General features: G+C 41.6%; 1 protein-coding gene across 1 annotated transcript in view; it reads left to right on the plus strand.

The window, feature by feature from the left end:
• EFCAB6 (EF-hand calcium binding domain 6) overlaps positions 1-23,942 on the plus strand; it is a 162,777-nt gene that overhangs the window by 10,766 nt on the left and 128,069 nt on the right. Inside the window, exons 2-4 of the mRNA XM_043515658.1 lie at positions 10,288-10,434; positions 15,980-16,200; positions 17,674-17,762. Of these exons, the coding sequence (XP_043371593.1) occupies positions 10,293-10,434; positions 15,980-16,200; positions 17,674-17,762 (452 nt within the window). The 5' untranslated portion in view covers positions 10,288-10,292. The remainder of the gene's footprint in view (positions 1-10,287; positions 10,435-15,979; positions 16,201-17,673; positions 17,763-23,942) is intronic.

Raw genomic sequence — 23,942 nt, forward strand, 5'->3', positions numbered from 1 at the left:
TACTTTAAATCAAAACTGCAGAAGCTATCGGAAGCCTGTATCCCAAGAAAGGGGAAAAAATTCATAGGAAGGAGTTGTAGACCAAGCTGGATGAGCAAGCATCTTAGAGAGGTGATTAAGAAGAAGCAGAAAGCATACAGGGAGTGGAAGATGGCAGGGATCAGCAAGGAAAGCTACTTTATTGAGGTCAGAACATGTAGGGATAAAGTGAGACTAAGTCTAAAAGTCGATTAGAGTTGGACCTTGCAAAGGGAATTAAAACCAATAGTAAAAGGTTCTATAGCCATATAAATAAGAAGAAAACTAAGAAGGAAGAAGTGGGGCCGCTTAACACTGAGGATGGAGTGGAGGTTAAAGATAATCTAGGCATGGCCCAAAATCTAAACAAATACTTTGCCTCAGTCTTTAATAAGGCTAAAGAGGATCTTAGGGATAATGGTAGCCTGACAAATGGGAAGGAGGATATAGAGGTAGATATTACCATATCAGAGGTAGAAGCAAACTGAAACAGCTTAATGGGACTAAATCGGGGGGCCCAGATATCTTCATCCAAGAATATTAAAGGAATTGGCACCTGAAATTGCAAGCCCATTAGCAGAATTTTTAATGAATCTGTAAACTCAGGAATAGTACCGAATGATTGGAGAATTGCTAATATAGTTCCTATTTTTAAGAAAGGAAAAAAAAGTGATCCGGGTAACTACAGGCCAGTTAGTTTGACATCTGTAGTATGCAAGGTCCTGGAAAAAATTTTGAAGGAGAAATTAGTTAAGGACATTGAAGTCAATGGTAAATGGGACAAAATACAACATGGTTTTACAAAAGGTAGATCGTGCCAAACCAACCTAATCTCCTTTTTTGAAAAAGTAACAGATTTTTTAGATAAGGAAATGCAGTGGATCTAATTTACCTAGATTTCAGTAAGGCATTTGATACCGTGCCACATGGGGAATTATTAGTTAAATTGGAGAAGATGGGGATCAATATGAACATCAAAAGGTGGATAAGGAATTGGTTAAAGGGGAGACTGCAACGGGTCCTACTGAAAGTAGAACTGTCAGGTTGGAGGGAGGTTACCAGTGGAGTTCCTCAGGGATCAGTTTTGGGACCAATCTTATTTAATCTTTTTATTACTGACCTTGGCACAAAAAGTGGGAGTGTGCTAATAAAGTTTGCAGATGATACAAAGCTGGGAGGTATTGCCAATTCGGAGAAGGATCGGGATATTATACAGGAGGATCTGGATGACCTTGTAAACTGGAGTAATAGTAATAGGATGAAATTTAATAGTGAGAAGTGTAAGGTTATGCATTTAGGGATTAATAACAAGAATTTTAGCTATAAGTTGGGGACGCATCAATTAGAAGTAACGGAAGAGGAGAAGGACCTTGGAGTATTGGTTGATCATAGGATGACTATGAGCTGCCAATGTGATATGGCTGTGAAAAAAGCTAATGCGGTTTTGGGATGCATCAGGAGAGGCATTTCCAGTAAGGATAAGGAGGTTTTAGTACTGTTATACAAGGCACTGGTGAGACCTCACCTAGAATACTGTGTGCAGTTCTGGTCTCCCATGTTTAAAAAGGATGAATTCAAACTGGAGCAGGTACAGAGAAGGGCTACTAGGATGATCCGAGGAATGGAAAACTTGTCTTATGAAAGGAGACTTGGCTTGTGTAGCCTAACTAAAAGAAGGTTGAGGGGAGATATGATTGCTCTCTATAAATATATCAGAGGGATAAATATAGGAGAGGGAGAGGAATTATTTAAGCTCAACACCAATGTGGACACAAGAACAAATGGGTATAAACTGGCCACCAGGAAGTTTAGACTTGAAATTAGATGAAGGTTTCTAACCATCAGAGGAGTGAAGTTTTGGAATAGCCTTCCAAGGGAAGCAGTGGGGGCAAAAGATCTATCTGGTTTTAAGATTCTACTCGATAAGTTATGGAGGAGATGGTATGATGGGATAATGGGATTTTGGTAAGTAATTGATCTTTAAATATTCAGGGTAAATAGGCCAAATCCCCTGAGATGGGATATTAGATGGATGGGATCTGAGTTACTACAGAAAATTCTTTCCTGGGTATCTGGCTGGTGAATCTTGCCCATATGCTCAGGGTTTAGCTGATTGCCATATTTGGGGTCGGGAAGGAATTTTCCTCCAGGGCAGATTGGAGAGGCCCTGGAGGTTTTTCGCCTTCCTCTGTAGCATGGGGCATGGTTGACTTGAGTGAGGCTTCTCTGCTCCTTGAAGTCTTTGAACCATGATTTAAGGACTTCAATAGCTCAGACATGGGTGAGGTTTTTCATAGGAGTGGGTGGGTGAGATTCTGTGGCCTGCGCTGTGCAGGAGGTCGGACTAGATGATCAGAATGATCCCTTCTGACCTTAGTATCTATGAATCTAAGTTTATTATCGCACACTACTTCTAGGAATATAAACTTTTGAACTATCTGAATTTTTTCACCATAAAGAAATAAGTCCCAGTCATCCTTAATACTCTTTCTGGTGAAAAGCATTCCCATAGGGTATGTCTACACTGCAGTTAAACACCCATGGTTGGCTCATGTCAGCTGATTTGGGCTCGTGGAGCTCGGGCTATGAAACTACAATGTAGATGTTTGGGCTTGGACTGGAGCCCAAGCTCTGAGACCTTCCGCCCCCTTGTGGGATCTCAGAGCTTGGGCTCCAGCCCAAGTCCAAATGTATACACTGCAATTTTATAGACCCATAACCTGAGCCCTGCAAGCCCGAGTCAGTTAACATGGATCACCTGTGGGTGTTTAATTGCAGAGTTGAAATACCCTTAGTTTTTGAAAGACAGAATTTAAATCCCCACTCATTTCCCCACTTGGAAATTCTCTACAGTACCTCATTTCTCTTTTCCATGACTACTTTAAGTCTTTTGTGCTTAGTCCATATAGCACAATCATCTGTGAAAAGGGAAATACGTATTCCCATCTCTATACTTTCTGGGAGGTCATTTATCATAATGGTAAACAAAGTAGAGCTGATAAAACTCCCTTGTGGAGTTCCATTTGTAAGCTTGTAGGTATTTGATAAATTTATTCCCACTTCGACCTGTATAGCTCTTTCACTTAAAAAGTCCCCTATCCACCAGAAAATTCTCCCTTTTATTCCAATTTTGGCTAGTTTGTACAGGAGGCCTTCCCTCCACAGCATATCCTAGCTCTTGCAATTTTCCGGAAGACTATTATCATGAAGATTTTAGTTCTTATGCTTATTTGTATCTCCATTTCTGGTCTCACTCTATGGTCAATTGTGCACCTACCTTTCCTGAAACCACTTTGTACCTCATTTATAATATCATTTTTCTCCAAATATTCCACTACCTTGCTTGGTTTCCTAATTGGTATCACCAATGTTTGTTTCCATTCTATTTGTAGCAGTCCTTTTTCCCATATACCATTATATAACCTCAATAGAATCTTTGGACTCCCTTCTGACAAGTGTTGAAGCATTTCATTACTTATATTATCATTGCCTGGAGCTGTAATTTTTCATTTTTCTAATGACTGCAATAAGCTCCTGCATATTAAATTTTTTGTGTCGCACATCATCAATATATTCTCTCCAGCCATTTAATAGTTCATAGTTTTCCTCAATAAACCTCCTTTTTTCTCACGAAACTCATTGTTTTGATTTGTATCATTACTGATCTTTTGGAATTCTTTTGCTAAAATGTCTGCCTTCCTTTCCTAAGCTTGAGACCTCAATTTAATTGTTTACAGTGTGACCAGGTATACATTTACTTTTACTTCAAATTCCATTCATTTTTTGAATTTATTTATAGGTTTTTGAAAGCTTTAAATCTTTGTTTAATTTCACACAGAAATTTCTCCAACTTCCTCTTTTTTCATTTTTGACAATCCTTTGTGCCAGTGCCTTACAATTTATTTATAATTTGTTAAGTCTTTACTATTCATTGTGTGTTTTGCTTGCTTGTATTCCTTATTTGTTTCCTTAATTGCTAATTTGCAAACTTCATTCCACCAGGGAACTGGATTTCTAAGTCGGGGCAATTTGATGTTTTGTAGATGGCCAGATCAGCTTCTACTTATTACAGCTTATATCAGCTTATTACATAGTTGTAGAATTCTCCTAGGTTATCACTTGTACAGTTACTACATAAATATTCATCGCATTCAATCTTGAAAAGGCCCCAGTCAGCTTTTTGAAAATTCCATCTAGGAACTCTTTATGTGTTTTCAACATTTCCTCTTCCTTGGTACTCAATCCGCATAGGGAAGTTATCGCTTCCCATTCTGTCGTCTTTATGAATTTCCAGTTGCATTTACTGGCTATATTAATTTGTTGCAATTAACAAATCCAAAACAGAAAAGGATCCATCCACTGAATTAAATCTAGTAGGTGCTCCTGTATTCAATATCACCAAGTTATGCAAACCAATAAATTGTTTTGCGCATTTACCATTTAGGTCAGTTTTCTTACTTCTCCATAGCTCATTATGACTAATAAAGTCTCTTCAAATTATGAATGGGTTTTTGACATTATTAACTAGTTTTTCTAATTCCAAAATAACTAATTTTTACATGGATTATAAACATTATAAATCTGTATTTCAGAGTTTTTGTTCTGCATGGGAATTTCAATAGCATTATATTCAAAATTTATAACAGGTTTCAGAGTAGCAGCCATGTTACTCTGTATTCGCAAAAAAGAAAAGGAGTACTTGTGGCACCTTAGAGACTAACAAATTTATTTGAACATAAGCTTTCGTGAGCTACAGCTCACTTCATCAGATGCGTTTCGATGCATCCGATGAAATGAGCTGTAGCTCACGAAAGCTTATGCTCAAATAAATTTGTTAGTCTCTAAGGTGCCACAAGTACTCCTATTCAAAATTTAGTTTCTGCACATTCATTTCTATGTAACGGAGTCCCTCGTTTGTAAATATAAAGAACCCCCCCCTTCTCTGGTAGCCTCTTGATCCCTCTGGAGATCAGATCCTTGTAGATTGATTCATATTTACTTATTGGCCATGTTTCTTGCATACATACATATCAGGCTTCTTTCCCATTTCAGTGATGGCTTTCTTAAATTCCTGTCCCTGCATTATTAAACTATGCATATTCCAGCTAAGGATAGTTAAGGCCATGTTATTTAAGCTGTGTTATTGCCTTCATGTAAAATCACATGAATGCAGTCTATCAAGAGGTTCAAGTATCAAGAGGTTGTCTATTTTTAGATATTTTTCTGCTGCTTTTGCTGTGATTTTAATCCTTTCATTTTTTCCCCATCTGCAAACTGCAGTCAATTATTTCTGTAATGAACACTATAATTTTCTCTTTACCAACAAGTAACCCTCTCGTATTCTTCTCCCTGACCAGAGATATGTTCTGCTGCCCCCGCACACCTTGAATATTTTTCTATTTTCTGCAGTGGATACTGTTTGATAGCCTCCATATATGATGCTTTTTGAATTATTTTAATCTTTTGTATTTCTGAAACTCATTCTTCTGCTGCAAGTCATTTATATGTTGCCTGTGCTTTCCCTCACAATTGCTGCATTTAGGTGCTGTTCCTTCTACACAGTTCTCAAGTGAGTGATTTCCTCCACATTTACTGCACCTCATTATTCCCTTACAAATGACTGCCATGTGTCCAAACCTTTGACAATTATAGCACTCACAGGAAGGTGGCAGAGCAGGGAATATATGATTTAACCCAGAAAGAATTGATACCCTATTTGGATCCTATCCAGAAGTGTCCCACTTTTAAGTGATATGCCTACCACCATAGATGGCTAGTTTTCGCCCTTTCTTCTATAAGTAGCTGTTTAACAAACAATACTTTATCTTCATCTATATTCTTCTTACTGTCATCCACAGAGAATCTTATTGGCACTCCATACATAGCCCCTCTGGCTTCTATCAGGAATAGAGGCAGTTCACAAGTAACTTCCATTTTCCCTAAGGCTATAGTTTTAAGAAGTTTTTCAGCTTGCTCCTTATGTGTACATTCTATCAATAGATTTGCACCATCACTTTACTTTAGCCATTCCACCATTTTCAGAGGGTTGATATTTCCTATGTTCACATCTTCTGGCACTGATTCAACAGTTATGAAATGCTGACTTTTGTCCTGTTTTTGTTTCTCATTTCTATGTATTCCTTCTTCAAATCCTCATATAGCTGGTCTTCCCCCCAACCCCTGCTTTTTCCTGATCTGAGACCATTCCTGATCCCCTGCTGCTTCTCCTTCATGCTCCAAGACAACTTTCTCTTTCCCCATGTGCTTCCATTGTCAGTTTCAGTGTTTAGTCACCTTTCAGCTGGGGGGGCAGGGCTTGCCACAGTCCTCCATCCAGCCTGCTCCTGCACCCCAGCCTCACTACCATCAGCCAGACACTAGCACTAAGCCTGACTCCACCCCAGCCTCTCCAAACTCAGGCCACAGCCAGTCAGCCCCTCACACTGTTCTTGTTTACCTGGCATGACCTTTATACAATTATTGAATTATTGCAGTAGGCCTTTTTCTTTGGGGTGCTGTGTTCCCCTGCTAGGAGTAGGAAAGGTGCAGCTGCTGCATTATGCAAAGAGCCGAAGCTATTATTTTGTCTGGCTTTTACAGGGCCTCACAATGTTGGGAAGATGGTTCTTAAACTCTCACTTCAGTTCACCCAGCATAAGGATAAAGAAAAATCCAGCTTTAAATATGCAAGCTTTCAAGAATCAACCTCTTCCCGTCAAGTCATGGAAAGAGAACGAGGTGGGGTAACAGACACAGAGTAGCAGTATGTTAATTCAAGACTTCATGATTAAATTCAGAGATGCAGATAAGCAAAGAAAGATTGTGAAAACCTCAGTTATGAGAAGTACTTTGTGTCCTTACTTGTTCTTTGTCGATTACAGTGACGAAAGGCTCTGTCAAGCAAGCAAGAGGGAGGATACAAGAATGGGTAAATAAGTATACAGGACTCTGATCCCCTTCCTTTGAATTAGTTATTGTAAGAGGACTTGGATTTTTAAAAACATAGAAAACGTCTTAGCTGCATTTTCTCTATCTCACCATACACAATATAATAAGTACAAAAAAGATAGTGTGAAGAAGTATCAGCAGTACAACAACCTAAAAAGCCAGGAAATCAGTTTGTATTTGGGAGAAAAGAAAAAGACTGCCACATATCATCAAGCTGTTTCTGCAATCTGCCACCAAACCAGAAATGGAATACAAAATGGAACGACTGTGTAAAACCCATCTGTCCCGTAACCACTGTGAAAAGTACCCATTACACAGAAACTTGATGTATGGACTTAGGGAACACATTCATAAACATTGTCATGCCAATAAATATATTTAAATTGGAACAAATAGAGGGCAAGATCCTCAGTTGATGCAAATTGCTGTAGCTCCACTGAAGTCACCAAAGTCAATGGATCTATGCTGATCACACCAGCTGAGGATCTGGCCTGGAGATTATTGATAGTGTATTTAAAAAATTCTCAGTGAATCTAATCATATGCACTAGTGTAAACCAGGAAGAACTCCATTTAATCAGGAATAGCTCCAAGGAGTTATTCTATTGAACTCAGTTGAATTATTCCTGATTTACTCATTGGAGTTATTCAGATATAAAACTGGTGAAAGTGAGAAGTGAATCAGGACCTTAGATTAAGAGGTTCTTCATTTTTGTTTTCTGCTGGACTAACATAGGGCTCGATCCTGGTCTACTGAAGTCAAAGGAAGTTTTGCCATTGACTTAGCTGTGAACAGGATTGTGCCAATAGTTACCACTTCTTTGTCTTAACCTAGATTGTAGCACATGCAGTTATTTATGCCACAGTTGTTTGAACAGTCCATTTGCTAGCAAATCGATTAATATATATATCTTTGGCAACAAGGCAAAAGGGCAGAGCAGTGTTGCTGGGTCCACAAATTTCCCTCTATCTTGGGCAGATTACAAATAGCTGTCATGCTCTTTTTATCATCACATCCCACATGCCAGAGGTAGGTCTTGATGGTGGCTGAGACAGAAATACGAGTGGGTTAGGGTTGCCAACCATCCAGGATTATCCTGGAGTCTCCAGGAATTAAAGATTAACCTTTAATTAAAGATTCTGTCATGTGATGAAATCTCCAGGAATTCGTCCAACTCAAGTTGGCAGTCCTAAAGTGGGTTCACATTTATTTGCTCCAAGTACTTTCATAGCCTGCTAGTATTTGTGGCAAAATAGATCTTGCAATTTAGGGATGTGTGTATTGAGCTCCATGACCTCCTGGGAATGAGACCCTACTTATCTACAGTTTAAAGGAGTGGAGATTTCATGGCAGCTGGTGGAAGTGTGTCAGACATTTGGTTTCAGAGTAGCAGCCGTGTTAGTCTGTATTCGCAAAAAGAAAAGGAGTACTTGTGGCACCTTAGAGACTAACAAATTTATTAGAGCATAAGCTTTCGTGAGCTGAAGTGAGCTGTAGCTCACGAAAGCTTATGCTCTAATAAATTTGTTAGTCTAAAATGCATCCGATGAAGTGAGCTGTAGCTCACGAAAGCTTATGCTCTAATAAATTTGTTAGTCTCTAAGGTGCCACAAGTACTCCTTTTCTTTAGACATTTGGTTGCTCAAGTGGTGATGTTGGGTCTTGGAGCAAATGGAGAAGAAAGATATTTTCCACCTGAAAGGTGAAGAAAGAAGCAACATTTTGCTTGGAGCTAATTTTTCTTTTATTGATGGCTCTACAGGTAGGATACTAGCCAAAAACTGCTTCTGTACAGTTTGGACAATTAGTTTGCTGTCTGGGAAATGGTGGGGATGGTCTGCTCAGGAAAAGATGTGTTTAATTCCTGCTCTGAAACATGGAAATAAATTCACCTAATTATCAAATTATCTTTTCTTCGAATAATCATAGCCTATAGGCCATTCAAGCCTCAACCCTTTTGTGTTACTTCCAGTTCCCCTATCTATTTAGTGAAATGATGTACAGTACTTTTTTTTTCCCTGTAGGAGTAACGTCTTGTGCTTGTTCTGTCACTTCTGCTTGGTTGTGCATAAGGATGGCTTAGCCTAGATTTAGGTATATGCCCATAGTTATTTTTTCTAAATGGGCCACATTCTAAAAAGGCAGCCTCCTTTACTGTGAATGCTATTTGCATTTCCAAAATTTGTAGCTTCATTTTGCACCTGTAATTGAAATTCAGGTGCCATTTGCAATTCATTTGCAGATGCAACAAAAAATATTTTTGCCTCTAAATAGCTGATCATGGGCACAGATCAGGAAGCTAGAGGAATGAGTGTTCTAACTTGTTCCTATCATTCATTTTAGTAGAGTGCAAACTTTCTGGGTGCAAACTACTCCTGAACAAAAAAAAAAAAAAAGGGAAAATGTACCCTAGGGGTCAAGTTCATCCTTGGTGTAACTTCACTGATACCAATAAAATTCCACTAAAGATAAATGTGGTCCAATGTCTATGGGAAAAATAGCTGAAGTTTTGTAAATAATGATCAAGGAACAGTGCTGAAAGGGTTGAATGATGTTATTGTTTTAAAATCTTTGATTCTATTGGCACTGAAAATATACAGCTATTTCAGATGGATGGAGCCAAATGTCCCAGTATGCTTTAGAGAAATATATATAATATGTCACATTATACCATCACAGTTTGAGCACTGTCTAGGAGACAAAAGCACCATTTTTTTTCCAGAAGTCCACCTTGCTGTTTTTGCTTGTTGTGTAGTTTGCCTCAAGTTTCCTCACCAGAAAATCTAACACTTACAAATAAAGCAGTCATTGATGTACTGTATAATGTACAGTTTTTGCATTCTCCTTTAGCAATAATATATATCAAACCACCAAGAACTGTAATTATTTAAAACTGTTCATCTTGAAGTATATTATTTCTTGTAGAAAAAAGCTAAAAAGAAGCAAGCAAATGTTTTTATTTTTAGTCTTTTAATAAACATAACCTTCAAGATAACTTAATGCCATTTAAAAAATTCAGATAGCTAATTATACATTATTTGAGACATGATTTAGTCTATTTATATTTTCTGCTCTGAAACACAAATTTGAAAGTGCCCACATAGGACAAACTTTAATTTAACTTCCAATGCACAATTTAAAAGAGTCCCACATCTGCATGGTCAGATTTGATTCTCTGTCAGTCAGAATCTTGAACAGCATCTTGGGCCTCTTTTCATTAAGTCAACTTTTATGCTTCTTGATACTGCCACCAGTCAAATTGTTTCCTTTTGTCTCATAGGTTCTAAAGTAGTGTCATAATTGTGTTTTTAAATTCCCAAGGGACCATGGCCAGAGTGGTGAGTGCAGAAGACTTCAGTGGCTTACACCCCTACTCTCATGGAATCATATTTACTGCAAGACCACAGTCTACACCAGGAAGAGCATCATCATGCAGAAGCAGGCAAAGCGCAATGAAATCGGCCTCATGTACGTAGAGATTATCGAGTTCTAGATTTTATAAACAACAGGATTTTAAACTGAAATCCCCATATTGTCCACGAGACAAATGCAGCCTGAATCTGGCATTGCCTTCTCGGCCACCTCAGTTGTGTCATTCACTTAGGCCTAAACTGTGCTGTTTGACACAGTCCAGAGCAAGCTGCACTGCTCCAAGATGCACAGTGCCTCAGAGGGTTGTCTGATGCACAATATCTCCAGTGTTCCCCTCTTACACTCTTGGGGAGTAATTTGCTACAGCCTTTTACAGGGTGCATCATACTCCCTCTACCCATTCCCTATACTCACATAGACACACACACGGAATGCATCTATCCAGCTATACTGGGTGATGCATAGGAGGAATGGAACCATGGCCCTTTCTTGTCCAATCTCCTCCCTACCCACTTACGTGTAGAGAGGGAAAGGGGTATTAGGAGCACAGCTCCTGCTTTCTTCCCCATCCCAGCACCCAGACCTGCAGTCCATGCAGGTTTATTGCAGTTGCACAGGCACTTGGGGAACAGGGTCTTTCTCCCCACTACTCTGGGCAACCATCTAGCCCTTGATCTTAAAGCTGCTGGGTATGTACTATTGACAATGTCAGAGATTTGATGTATATCCTGTTATGCCATAGGAACTCACTTGAAATTATCATATGCTTATCCCTGAAAGAGCATATGCATATTTTATACTAGTAAGATTTATGAGTCACTTTAATGAAATAAAAATTGTTAATACAGCTGTGAATATCTCATTTGCAAAAATTAAACATTGAGAGTTACTGGTGTTTAAGGCTTCCTGATTCACAGTTCATGCCTTTTTTCCTTCTTCTTTGCCATGAAGTTTTAATTTAAAGGGTAAATTCTCTCTTGGCATAAATTGACACAGCTCCACTGATTTCAGTGGAGTCGCACTGTGAATTTGTATGCCAACTTTTCTTTGTCAGAACTGATTACTGTTAATGATATGTGCAAGAAACCCCTTAATCAGGCCTTCTCCTGGGGAACTAATTGGATTTACCATGACCAGAGTGCTGATTCAGCTGCTGGTTCTCAGCACTCTGTCACCCCTTTCCCCTTGACTGGTGGAAAAGTTTTTCCTTCCATGGGCTCTCCCTCCTTTACTGGAGGTGCTACTCTCCTAGAGTCTTTCGCCCCAGGGTGTTCCTCCAGGGTCCCTTTATGGAATCCAGCCTACCTGAAAATTCTCTACCTGAAAAATCACATTTGGTGCGTGGGGGATGCTCCCATAATTCTGTCTCAGCCCATAGGTCTTCACATCAGGGGTGACCTTGTGGGATACTCTCCCCACTCTTGCCCCCTTTGTTTTGTGGCAGGACGCATTGGCACCCCTCACCCTTCTGGTTACCCAGAGTCTCTAATTCTCCAACACCTCCGAATGGCTCCTGGGGTCCTTCCTCCTGATGTTCGGGTGAGGGGGATTCCAATAACTGCCCAACCCCTGTCAGTAAGTTCGGGTTCTCCTAATTACACAAGGCTAATTCTGTGTTTCCTTCTTTCTCCCCCTCTTTCTTTAGGAGGCCTCCCTTTTCTTTACTGTCCCCATGGCTTGTGTTCCCTTGTCTAGTGTTTTCCAACCCCTCTAAGTCTAGCTTCTCCTTTTGCTTCCCCAAATGTTTTATTCTTTCTCCTCCCTAGTGGGAGGAGCTGCAGTCCATGGCTCCTATGTTGGGGTGGGACAGCGTGTGTACTACCCCAACCCATTTCCATCTAAGCTTTCCCTGCACCTCCACGGGTGCATCAGCCACAAAGTGTCTTATCACGATGGACGCATTCAAGCCACAGCCTTGCTCCCAGGAGCATCCAGTGGGGCTTCACCAATTCCTGTTTTACCAGTGAACAGTCTGAGGCAGTGTCCACTTTGGACCCCTTTGACACCTTCTCCCCACCTTTACAGAAACCATAGTTTTTTTTCCTTCCATGTCCAAGAGTCTCTGTCCAACTGCAGAACTCTGAAAACCCACATTGTGTATAAGGGCAGTCTCTTTTAATGTGTCCTTGGTGTCCACACAGATAACAGACAATACCCCAAGTCCCAGCTGGAGTCCCCCTAGGTTCTTCCCTCTTCTTCTCTGTGATCTTTCCAGATTGGGTTTCTCCAACCCTCCTCCCCGGATCTGGTCCCTTAAACTGCCAACCCTCTTTCCTGGGAATGTCCACCTTCATGTACTCTTCCATGAGCTTGACCATAGAATCTAGAGTGACCAGCAGATGCCTCCTGACCCATAACCAGGTGTTCTCAGGTATGTTCTGCAGGGGTTACAGTGGTTCAACAAGGACAAGTGCAGAGTCCTGCACTTAGGACGGAAGAATCCTATGCACCACTACAGACTAGGGACCGAATGGCTAGGCAGCAGTTCTGCAGAAAAGGTTACAGTGGACGAGAAGCCGGATATGAGTCAATCGTGTGCCCTTGTTGCCATGAAGGCCAATGGCATTTTGCACTGTATAAGTAGGGGCATTGACAGCAGATCAAGGGACGTGATCGTTCCCCTCTATTCGACATTGGTGAGGTCTCATCTGGAATACTGTGTCCAGTTTTGGGCCCCACACTACAAGAAGGATGTGGAAAAATTGGAAAGAGTCCAGCGGAGGGCAACAAAAATAATTAGGGGACTGGAACACATGACTTATGAGGAGAGGCTGAGGGAACTGGGATTGTTTATCTGCAGAAGAGAAGAATGAGGGGGGATTTGATAGCTGCTTTCAACTACCTGTAAGGGGGTTCCAAAGAGGATGGATCTAGACGGTTCTCAGTGGTAGCAGATGACAGAACAAGGAATAATGGTCTCAAGTTGCAGTGGGGGAAGTTTAGGCTGGATATTAGGAAACCTTTTTCACTAGGAGGGTGGTGAAGCACTGGAATGTATTACCTAGGAAGGTGGTGGAATCTCCTTCCTTAGAGATTTTTAAGGTCAGGCTTGACAAAGTCCTGGCTGGGATGATTTAGTTGGGGATTGATCCTGCTTTGCGCAGGGGGTTAGACTAGATGACCTCCTGAGGTCCCTTCCAATCCTGATATTCTATGATTCTGTGATTCTAACTGTTTTAGAATTACTGCATCCATGATGTCACTTGCAATCTGAGTGTCTGGCCTTGACGAGCTGGTAGCCCTGTCTGTCAGTTTCTGGGGAAATGCCTAGGCTTGTAACCTCCCCCAAGTCCATCTAGTGCAGGGGTTCTCAAACTGGGGGTCGGGACTCCTCAGGGGGTTGCAAGGTTATTATATGGGGGGGTCGTGAGCTGTCAGCCTCCACCCCAACCCCACTTTGCCTCCAGCATTTATAATGGTGCTAAATATATAAAAATGTGTTTTTAATTTTTAAGGGGGGTCGCACTCAGAGGCTTGGTATGTGAAAAGAGTTGCCAGTACAAAAGTTTGAGAACCACTGATCTAGTGGCCCAAAACTTTTGCAGGGAACTTTTTTGTGGATAAGTCCACCTAATTTAGGATGACTGCCTTAATCACATCATAGTCCCATGCTCGCTCATTGCTTAGGGCAGGTCTACACTTAAAACACTGCATCGACGCAGCTGCACTGATGGGCCACTATAGTGTTTAAGTGAAGATGCTGCTACCCCCATGAGAGAGCTTCTCCCTTCAGCATAGTTAATCCACTTCCCCAAGAGGCAGGAGCTATGTTGACAGGAGAAGCTCTCCCACCGACATAGAACTGGCTAAATGAGGTGTTAGGTTGGTATAACTCTGTTGCTCGGGGGAGTGGATTTTTCACACCCCTGAGTGAGTAGTTATACTAATATAGGTCTGTAATGTAGATCTGACCTTACAGCCATATAGGTTGTCTGAACTTGAGCAAGAATGCATCAGGATCATTTGCAGGGCCCATCTTACAGACACCTATCACCTGTGTCTGGTTACTGTTCCCCACTGCAGGACTCACACCATTATCTACTGCTGCTGCACATGGGCTTGGTCTCAAATAAAGTTCTGTAGGCTTTTCTGTTGCTTAGCTTGCCAGGCAAACAAGCATGCACTGTTTCTCCAGGTGATGGAGGGTCTTCTCTATAGGGTCTTCTGTATCTCCTTCTGCTGTTCTACGAGCCATTGCAATGTCTCTTCCATTGCCTGGACTGCTGAACCTTTGCACTGGCTCCCCCATCAGGTTCTCTCTCAGTACAGATAAGGCAGCTCCAGGACAAGTCCCCACTTGTGACAAGGCACAGCCCTCAGTTCTTGTCTTCTCAAATAAATGACTCTCACACCCCTAGTCTGTACCCCTGCTGTGTACTTTATTTGTGTTTTATTAACCACCATCCTCTTACAGTCCAGTGCAGAAATTCAATTCTTATTTACAGTATTTTACAAACATGAGAGGGGGAAGAGATCTTTCCATGCACAGATCTCCCTTTACTCTGGCCCAGTTGGTTGGTTGGCTTTTCTTTCTCTCTCTCTCATCTTCTCCCTTGCATGGCTTTCCTGTGCTTCTTTTCTACTCTTTCAGTTAATGGGTAAATTAGCTCCTTAGCTCTTTTCCAGTCCAGGCTGATCTAGTAATTAGCCATCCCTTCCCTCAATCAGGCCCTCTTCAGGGGAACTAATTGGATTTATAGTGACCAGAGTGCTAGTTCAGCTGCTGGTTCTCAGCACTTTCTCACAGAGGAGATGTGTGGAGGAGAAACTGCAGTAAAGTGTAAATAATATAAAGGGCCATATTCTGCCATTGAAGGCAACTGAAATATTGTATACAAATTGATGGCAGGACTTGCCTCAAAAATACAGAAAAATGTAAATGCACAACTAACTTCAATGTTTAGATTGGGGTGCTCAGCTTCTATTGTCTTCAAAGGAAGTAATATATTTGTATCAATGGCTGAATTTGACCCTATAAATGCAGGAGAAATATCAGGCCAAATCCTGTGGTCCTTATTCAGTTCTTACTCAGTCAAAGCTCTAATTGAAGTCAAGGGGACTTTGCTTGAGTAGGGATTACACGATTTGTCACCATGCTGTCCAGTTCTTCAGCCCTCCTTTTCCATGGGTGTTTTTACAGCAAGCTGGCTGTTGTATGGTAAAATGCTTATCTGCAAGGAGTCTGCACACAATTGGTGCTGACACATCATTGGCATATGACTTCACTAAGGAGTTTAATAACTGAATAAAGCATTTAAATGATACAAAGCAAAGACATTAAAGGTCTTTTTATTCCTGCTGTAGTCTGAAGGGAGAGTGCTAGTGGGGATGGGATGGACAAATATATTGTGAGTTACTTTACATATGTTTTACTTTGTAACTTTAATGGCTCTTTTAGAGTATCTTCCAAGTTAACCTGCGTCTTGGTTATAATGTTATAAAAAAAGAGTTGGGAATTTTCTTAATACTACTTAGCACTTTTATATTGCTTTTGATCTTCAAAGTGCTGCACAAATGTTAATTAATTTACAGTGATATCTCTGAAGTTGGATTGATTTATGTTGAATTCTCAGCAAAAAACCTTTACATTTGATTTTGCCAGGTTTAAGAGTGTATGGTAACTGTCTGATATGTTTTACAGCTACATCTGTGCGCTCTGTCCCAGATCCCACACTGTGCTCTTCAGACATTGAGCAGATTTTACTTAAAAGGACAGCTGAAAAAGAAAGTGAACTTAAAAAAGCATTTCAGACAATTGACATTGATCACACCCTAACAGTCACAAAAGGTGAATTCAGGAGAGTGATTGAAACCTTTCTTTTTCCTCTGACACAAGCACAGTTTGATTCTGTGCTGGCACAGGTATGCTATGTTATAGATGTGTATAATCACTGGGGGGCTGTTTTTATCCACGTCAATGGCAGAATTTCCTCTCGATTTCAGTGGGAGCAGGAGAAGGTCTGGTTTCATCAAAATGATGATAGTTGGGGCCAAATCCTTCTTGCCTTATATCAGTAGTTCTAGTGAAGACAATAGAATTACTTATGCGAGTAAAATGAACTAGATTTGGCCATTCATATTTCTTTTAAAGGATTCTGTCTGCATTATTTCTCCCAGTATCTGAAGAAGTTACAATTCATAAGTAGCTTTTGTGATAATTAATCAAATTATGCAATCTTATTCCTGGAGAAAGATCAGATTGAAAACCCTTTGAGTCATGGTGGAACATGTTCTCATTTATATTGTAAGGAGTTTAGCACACTTTTGAGCACTGTAGAATAATGAATAATTGGGAGGAAGGATTGTTGTCTGTTCACCACCTTTAAGCCATAGCTAGGGTAGAATATATTCTTTAAAGACCACTAGTTGTATACACTGGTTGAGATTTTCAAAATCCACCAGGGGATAGCTATACAACGTCCATTAACTTCAAATGGAATTGTGTGGCTAACTCCTCTAGGTGACTTTGAAAATCTTAACTTCTTTGTCTGGGGTCTGCTTTCTGGTATCAGCTCTGTAAAGTTCTCATTTTTTCAGTTTAGTAACTTAACTATGGTACAACAACATTTAAAAATTGCTGCAAAGAGTTATACCACACACCTCCAAGCCATTGTTTATAGTTGCTTTCAACATACTTACCCTACTCCCCCACTGTTTATTATGCTAATGAGTAACAGAAGACAGATTTTTGGCCCTCTGGAATTCCAGTCCTGGCCCCTGCAGCCGTGACTTTCTATCCAAAGGTTTCACAGATTTTAGGTTTTATATCCTTTCCAACATGCTTGATGTTTGATTTTCATATATATTGAGCTGTTACAAGATGTTATCTTCACATTTTAAAAATATTGGTCTCTGGTATAATCAAGGACCCTAATTACTTACATTTTAACTGAAATCAGTGCTGAATTTTCAGATAAGCAATATGTGGATCCACAAGCAATATGTGCATCAATATGTGGAAATACCTTACATATGAATGTGGTACACAGGGAAAGATTGTCTCACAGGTTGGGTTAGATGAGATATATTTTTACACATGGACACAGAAGATCATAGAGTTAGTGATCCTTGTCACTTGTAAGTGTAGGATATAGCCTCTTGCTGGGGGATTTATCAGATTTACATTGATACTTTACTTGAGCCTAGACAAAGGTGAGAAGAAATGACATGCAGTACATGCAACAAAAGAGAGGTTATCAGAGGAGATTATTTTTGCGTTTTAATAAAGTAGTTAACTAATAATGGAAGTGAATGGGTTTTTTTAGTCCCATGAGATTTAATTACAGGATTTATCTAGAAATCCGTTTATCTAACACTCTTTTTATTGAAATGTAGATTCCGATGACTAGCAAAGTTACTGTACCATATCTTGACTTCCTGGCAAAGTTCACTAGGGTTGCCAAAAGTGCCAATATGCAAAGAAGGTAAGAGCTTCTTATTACATAATCCCGTTGTTCCCAAACTGTGATAATGGATCACTTGCTAGCAGTCTGCAGAGAGCAGGCTGGTTAAATGGTTCTAGCTCTCTTTGTTTTCAGCTGTTACATCGTGTTACAAACAGCTCCAGATACATTAAGTACTTTTCCAATGTTGCTTTTCCATATAAACAACTGGTGTAGTTGCCATTGGATCTTATATGATCACTGAAGGGTGGGGAGGTAGTCCGTCACGCCATTGATCTTGTAATGTAAACATATAGAGCTTCAAGCCTAATTGGTATATTCTGTGAACTAGTAGTAAGTGTAACTGAGTATATGAGAAGTTAGATGTGAGCTGAGGCTAACATTTTTTAGGGATGCTCAAAACATATCACTCAACTTGCAGGATGCAGTGTGTGACAAAGACACAATCTGAGGGACTCACAAACATTATTCCGGGAGGAAAGTTAAAATGCTGTGGGATTCATTCCTTCAATGTAAATAATATTCTTCTTTGAGAGATGTCACTGTGGTTTCTTCACTCCAGGTGAAGATGCATCCCTGCGCCTTTGTTCGGAGAATTTTGCAGCCGTGCCTGTATGGGTCACACATGTGTGGTGCCTGCCTCACGTGCCATTGGCACCTCAATAGCATGTGCATGACCCAGACTCCTCAGTTCCTTCTCTACTGTCCCCGGCCTGAGATGGAGCTCAGCAGTCCTGTTGAAAACCTTCATTTTTCAGTTAGACAGATTATATAAATTAATAAATTGGGTTAGTTTAGTCAGATAAGTTTCAGTTGTTAGACTTATAACCCCTGTAAAAAAAGAAATTATTTTACATCCCATAGTGCAGTTAGTAGTAGTTAGAAAATGCCTGGTTCACCGGGTTTTAAAAGATGCACAACGTGCAGAGAGGCGATGCCTATCTCAGATGGACAATCTCAATGTGTCTGTTGCTGGGGGAATCCCACATTCCCCAGAAATGTGTTCAATGTAATAAACTGAAGGCTAGGGCACGAAAAGACGGGGACCTGAGGCTTAAACTTATCCTCATGGAAAAGTCCCTCAGATCAGCCTCCAACCCTGCGCAGGAACCCTTTTCTCGGCAGAGGTCATCAGTCTCCTCAACACCAAGATTCCCTAGGGACAAAAACACGGCAAAAAAGCAGCCAGCTTCCTCGCCTCATAGAGAGGACATCACCTCAAAATGGTCGCTGACCAAATCGGCTTCATCGGTGCCGATCACTTCACAGCTCAGCACCTACCATGCTCCAGGCACCTCTGGCACCATCCATGCAGCGGCCACCGCCAGTACCCACTGCTCCAGTGTCGAGCCTAATAGCTTTAAGCTGCCTGCCTCCACCACGGCACGGTCAATAGCACCAAAGGAGATGGTAATGACCACCGCTCCTATTCCTGTGCCACAGACTAATGCACCTAGTGTGACGGTGCTGACACAAGTTACTTGAGCACCGATTCAGCTCACTGTGCCGCTGGTGCAATAGGCACCCCGCCCCTTGGCACCGATGCTCTTGGCACAGTGTCTTTTCATGCATCAGAAAAATTTTTTGGTCTCCGCAACTCCAGAATCTCCTTTATTGGGCACCGAATGTCTCACTGGGATCGTCAGTACTGCATCGTCAGCTGTCTCTGATACCATCACAGTTTTCCAGATATGAAGATGATGAGATTGAAGAGTCATTCTCCCAACACCATTCTTCCCTGATTAAGATACTTACTGCTGCTGGACTATTAAGATCACAGTCCTCATATTCTCATGATGTACCACCTTGGTATGGCCACCCATGGATGAGACCACCATGTCCTTCCCACGTCATTGGCCATACTGGAATCCCTGGAAGTCTTATAGAAGACACCATAGCAGCTGTCCCAGTCCATGTAGGGACAACACCAGATCTGCACCTCCACCTTCGTGGTCTGTAGCATTGGAAACACGAGAGGAGCCCATGGTACAATAGACAGAGGGCACTGCTCGTGACACCTCGCCAACCAATATCAACTCATCTTTCTCACGAGACGAGGCTATTTTGCCTCCACCACCAATCACAGCAGATGATTTTACCCACTTTCAGGACTTATTCAAAAGAGAGGCTAACGAGCTTAAGATCGCTCTGGTGGAAGTGCCGGAATCTCAGCATGAGTTAACTGATATCTTACAGATATCGGCCTCCTCCAAGATAGCATTACCAATCAACAGAGCTATCATGGAACCTTCCAAGATGGTGTGGTAAATTTCAGCCACAATACCCCAAATCTGCAAAAGGATAGACCGAAAATATTATGTTCCCTCCAAGGGATCTGAATTTCTTTTCACACACCCAGTACCCAATTTGCTGGTAGTGGAAATGGCCAACCAAAGGAGTAAACAACAACATTTTTGGTCCACTTCCTCCAATAAGGAGAGTAAGAGATTGGACCTATTCAGCCGCAAAGTATACTCTTCATCTACGTTACAATTCAGAATGGTGAATTATGCGGCATTACTTGCCAAGTATGACCACAGGAATTATAGTAAATTTATGTAATTTATTAATGAAATTCATGAGGAAAAGAGACAACAATTCAAAGCTCTGGTCTCTGAAGGCAGGTGATCTCACACATGGCTCTATAGTCCTCACTGGATACTGCTGACACAGCCGCCAGGTCCACCATTACGGACGTAGTCATGCGCTGAGCCTCCTGCTTAAATTCTTTGTCATTCCCCTGGGAGCTACAAAATACTGTCAAAGATGTCCCTTTTGATGGAGAAAAATTGTTTGCAGCCAAAACGAATGAAGTGCTGCACACCATGAAGGATTCACAGGCCACCCTTCGGTCCCTTGGCGTCCATACACCTGCCACAAGAAGGAAACAACACACGTATCAACAGTATCAGCACCCTAGATACCCGGCATACACACAGCAACATCAAAGGCTGTACAATGAACAACAGTAGCAATGACAGAGACAGAGACCACAACGACGACACCCTCCACTACCAACAGTGTCCCAACCACCTTCCTCAAATAGTCAAATTTGAAGTCTTGGTCGAGGGTCTAGGAGACCTTTCACCCATTCCAGAGCTTCCACCAACCATCCAGCTTTTTGGAGACCATTTGCTCCCCTTTGATGCCAATTGGGCAGCAAGCACCAAAAACAAATGGGCCCTAGAAGTCATCCGATTGGGCTATACCATTCCTTTCCTGTCTATGCTCCTTTCCCACCCCCTCCTCGTCCCTCTTCAAGGACCTCTCTCACGATAACTTGCTTCGCCAAGAGGTAGAAGAGGGGCAGTGGAGACTGCCCTGCTCAACACAGAGGGAAGGGGTTTTACTCCCACTATTTTTTAACACAAAAGAAAAGTGGGGGGTGGCAACCCATCCTTGATCTCAGACGATTGAACAAGTTCGTGAAAAAGCAGCGATTCAGGATGGTTACCTTAACAATAGTAATACCAGCACTGGAGCAGAGGGACTGGTTTTCAGCCCTCGACCTGCAGGATGCTTATTTTCATGTCACTATACACTCTGCCCACAGACATTTTCTGAGATTTACTTTGGGCACAGACCACTACCAGTGCAAGATTCTACCATTCAGCCTGTCAACAAAGCCTCATGTTTTCTCAAAGATTCTTGTGGTAGTAATGGCGCACCTGAGAAAACAAGAAATAATAATTTTTCCTTACCTGGATGACTGTCTCCTGAAGTCACGTGCCCCATCGGACACCATTCAATTCACTCAAACGACCATATACTGTTTCCAGAGTCTTGGCCTACAAATAAACTTAAACAAATCTACAATAAAACCAACTCAACGACTGGAGTTCATCGGCGCTCATTTTGATTCGAGGGTGGCAATGGTATTACTTCCACAAGACAGATTCAACACTATAAAGACACTCAGATCCGTAGTTCGGAACAGTCCACAGATCACTGACCACAAATGTCTACAACTACTGGGCCACGTGGTGGCATTCATGTTTGTAGCGCTGCCTACAAGGCTGCCTACATGCCCTGCCTACAAGACTGGCTAGCAACCATTTACAGACCAACCAAACACAGGTTAACATACAATTAAGTATGCCCCCAAGGTCAAGGACTCACTAACCTGGTGGACTCCACCACACAATCTGTTCTCGGGTATCTGTTCACACAAGATTCACCATCGCTTATGATCACAATGGCTGCATCCCTTATTGGATGGGGAGCACACATCCAGCATCACACAGTTCAAGGACTATGGTCCACAACAGAGACAAGGCTACACATAAACTTGCCAGAACTTCGCAATGCCTGCCTCCACTTCCTGCCATTCATAAGAAACCCAAACATCAGAGTAATGACTGGCAACATTGCTTGTATGTTTTACATAAACAGACAAGGGGGAGCCTGATTGTATTCACTATGTGCTGAGGCTATGAAACTCTGGAATTGGTGCATCCAGCACAATATCCATATCTCAGCTTCCTACCTACCTGCATGCAATAACACCATGGCAGATGAACCCAGCAGATGTTTTCTCCTCAATCACAAATGGGAGTTAAACAATGCCATCTTGGAAGACATATTCTGAACTTGGGGTTACCCACGAATAGACCTATTCACGACAGCACACAACATGAAATGCCCCAAATTCTGCTCCAGGTCCGGTCTGGGGAATCGATGGGGGAATGCGTTCATGATCAATTGGAACTCAGACGTTCTATACACGTTCCCACCGATATCATTACTAACCAGAGTGGTACTGAAGAGAAGGATCAAGAGGGCCATGGTAATTCTAATAGCCCCGAAATAGCTGAGGCAAGCGTGGTATCCGTATGTAACACAGATGTCTGGACATACCCCAATCACACTCCCTCTACAGACAGACGTATTAACCCAACATAAAGATGCTACATCTCAAGGCATGGTTCTCTAATGATGAGTTAAATTGCTCTGAGTAGGTCCAGAGAGTGCTGCTACAAAGTAGCAAACATACTATACGTAGCATCTATCTCCACAAATGGAGGAGATTCACTACATGGTATTGCACCAGACAAACCATTGCAGCATTTGCACCTCTTCCAGTGATATTGGACTACCTCCTGGAACTGAAACAATCTAGTCTTTCCCTCAGCTCAGTAAAGGTGCATTTTATGGCTATCACTGCCTTCCACCAAAAAATTGGTGACATTACAATCTTTGCTCACCCTATCACAAAGCAATTCTTTAAGGGTATCCAAACTCTCTGTCTGGACATGAGACCACCCAAGCAACCATGGGACTTAAGCTTGGTCCTAACAGCCCTGATGCATAAACCGTTGGAACCTTTAGCAACCTGGTCCCTACTACACCTGTCCATGAAAGTGGCATTTCTAGTAGCAATCACATCATCTAGACGTGTGGGAGAAATTGGGGCACTGATGGCAGACCTACCATATACTTTTTTAAAGATAGAGTCACTTTGCCAACCCATCCCAAATTCCTTCCCAAAGTGCATTCGTCCTTCACATCAATCAACCAGTCAATACCAACTTTCTTTCCTAAACCACACGCCAACACTTTTGAAGCCACAATGCACACATTGATGTTAGGAGAGTATTGTCTTTTTACCTCGACAGGACCAAGCCATTTAGAGTCTCACAGAAACTTTTTATCTCTATTGCAGAATGCTCTAAGGGTAATTCTGTATCCACCCAAAGAATATAGATTCATAGATTCATAGACACTAAGGTCAGAAGGGACCATTCTGATCATCTAGTCCGACCTCCTGCACAGCGCAGGCCACAGAATCTCACCCACCCACTCCTACGAAAAACCTCACCTATGTCTGAGCTATTGAAGTCCTCAAATCGTGGTTTAAAGACTTCAAGGAGCAGAGAAGCCTCCTCAAGTGACCCGTGCCCCATGCTACAGAGGAAGGCGAAAAACCTCCAGGGCCTCTCTAATCTGCCCTGGAGGAAAATTCCTTCCCGACCCCAAATATGGCGATCAGCTAAACCCTGAGCATATGGGCAAGATTCACCAGCCAGATACTACAGAAAATTCTTTCCTGGGTAACTCAGATCCCATCCATCTAATATCCCATCTCAGGGGATTAGTCCTATTTACCCTGAATATTTAAAGATCATTTACTTACCAAAATCACATTATCTCATCATACCATCTCCTCCATAAGCTTATCGAGTAGAATCTTAAAACCTAATC

Source organism: Dermochelys coriacea, chromosome 1 (assembly GCF_009764565.3).
Source record: "Dermochelys coriacea isolate rDerCor1 chromosome 1, rDerCor1.pri.v4, whole genome shotgun sequence".
NCBI lineage: Eukaryota > Metazoa > Chordata > Testudines > Dermochelyidae > Dermochelys > Dermochelys coriacea.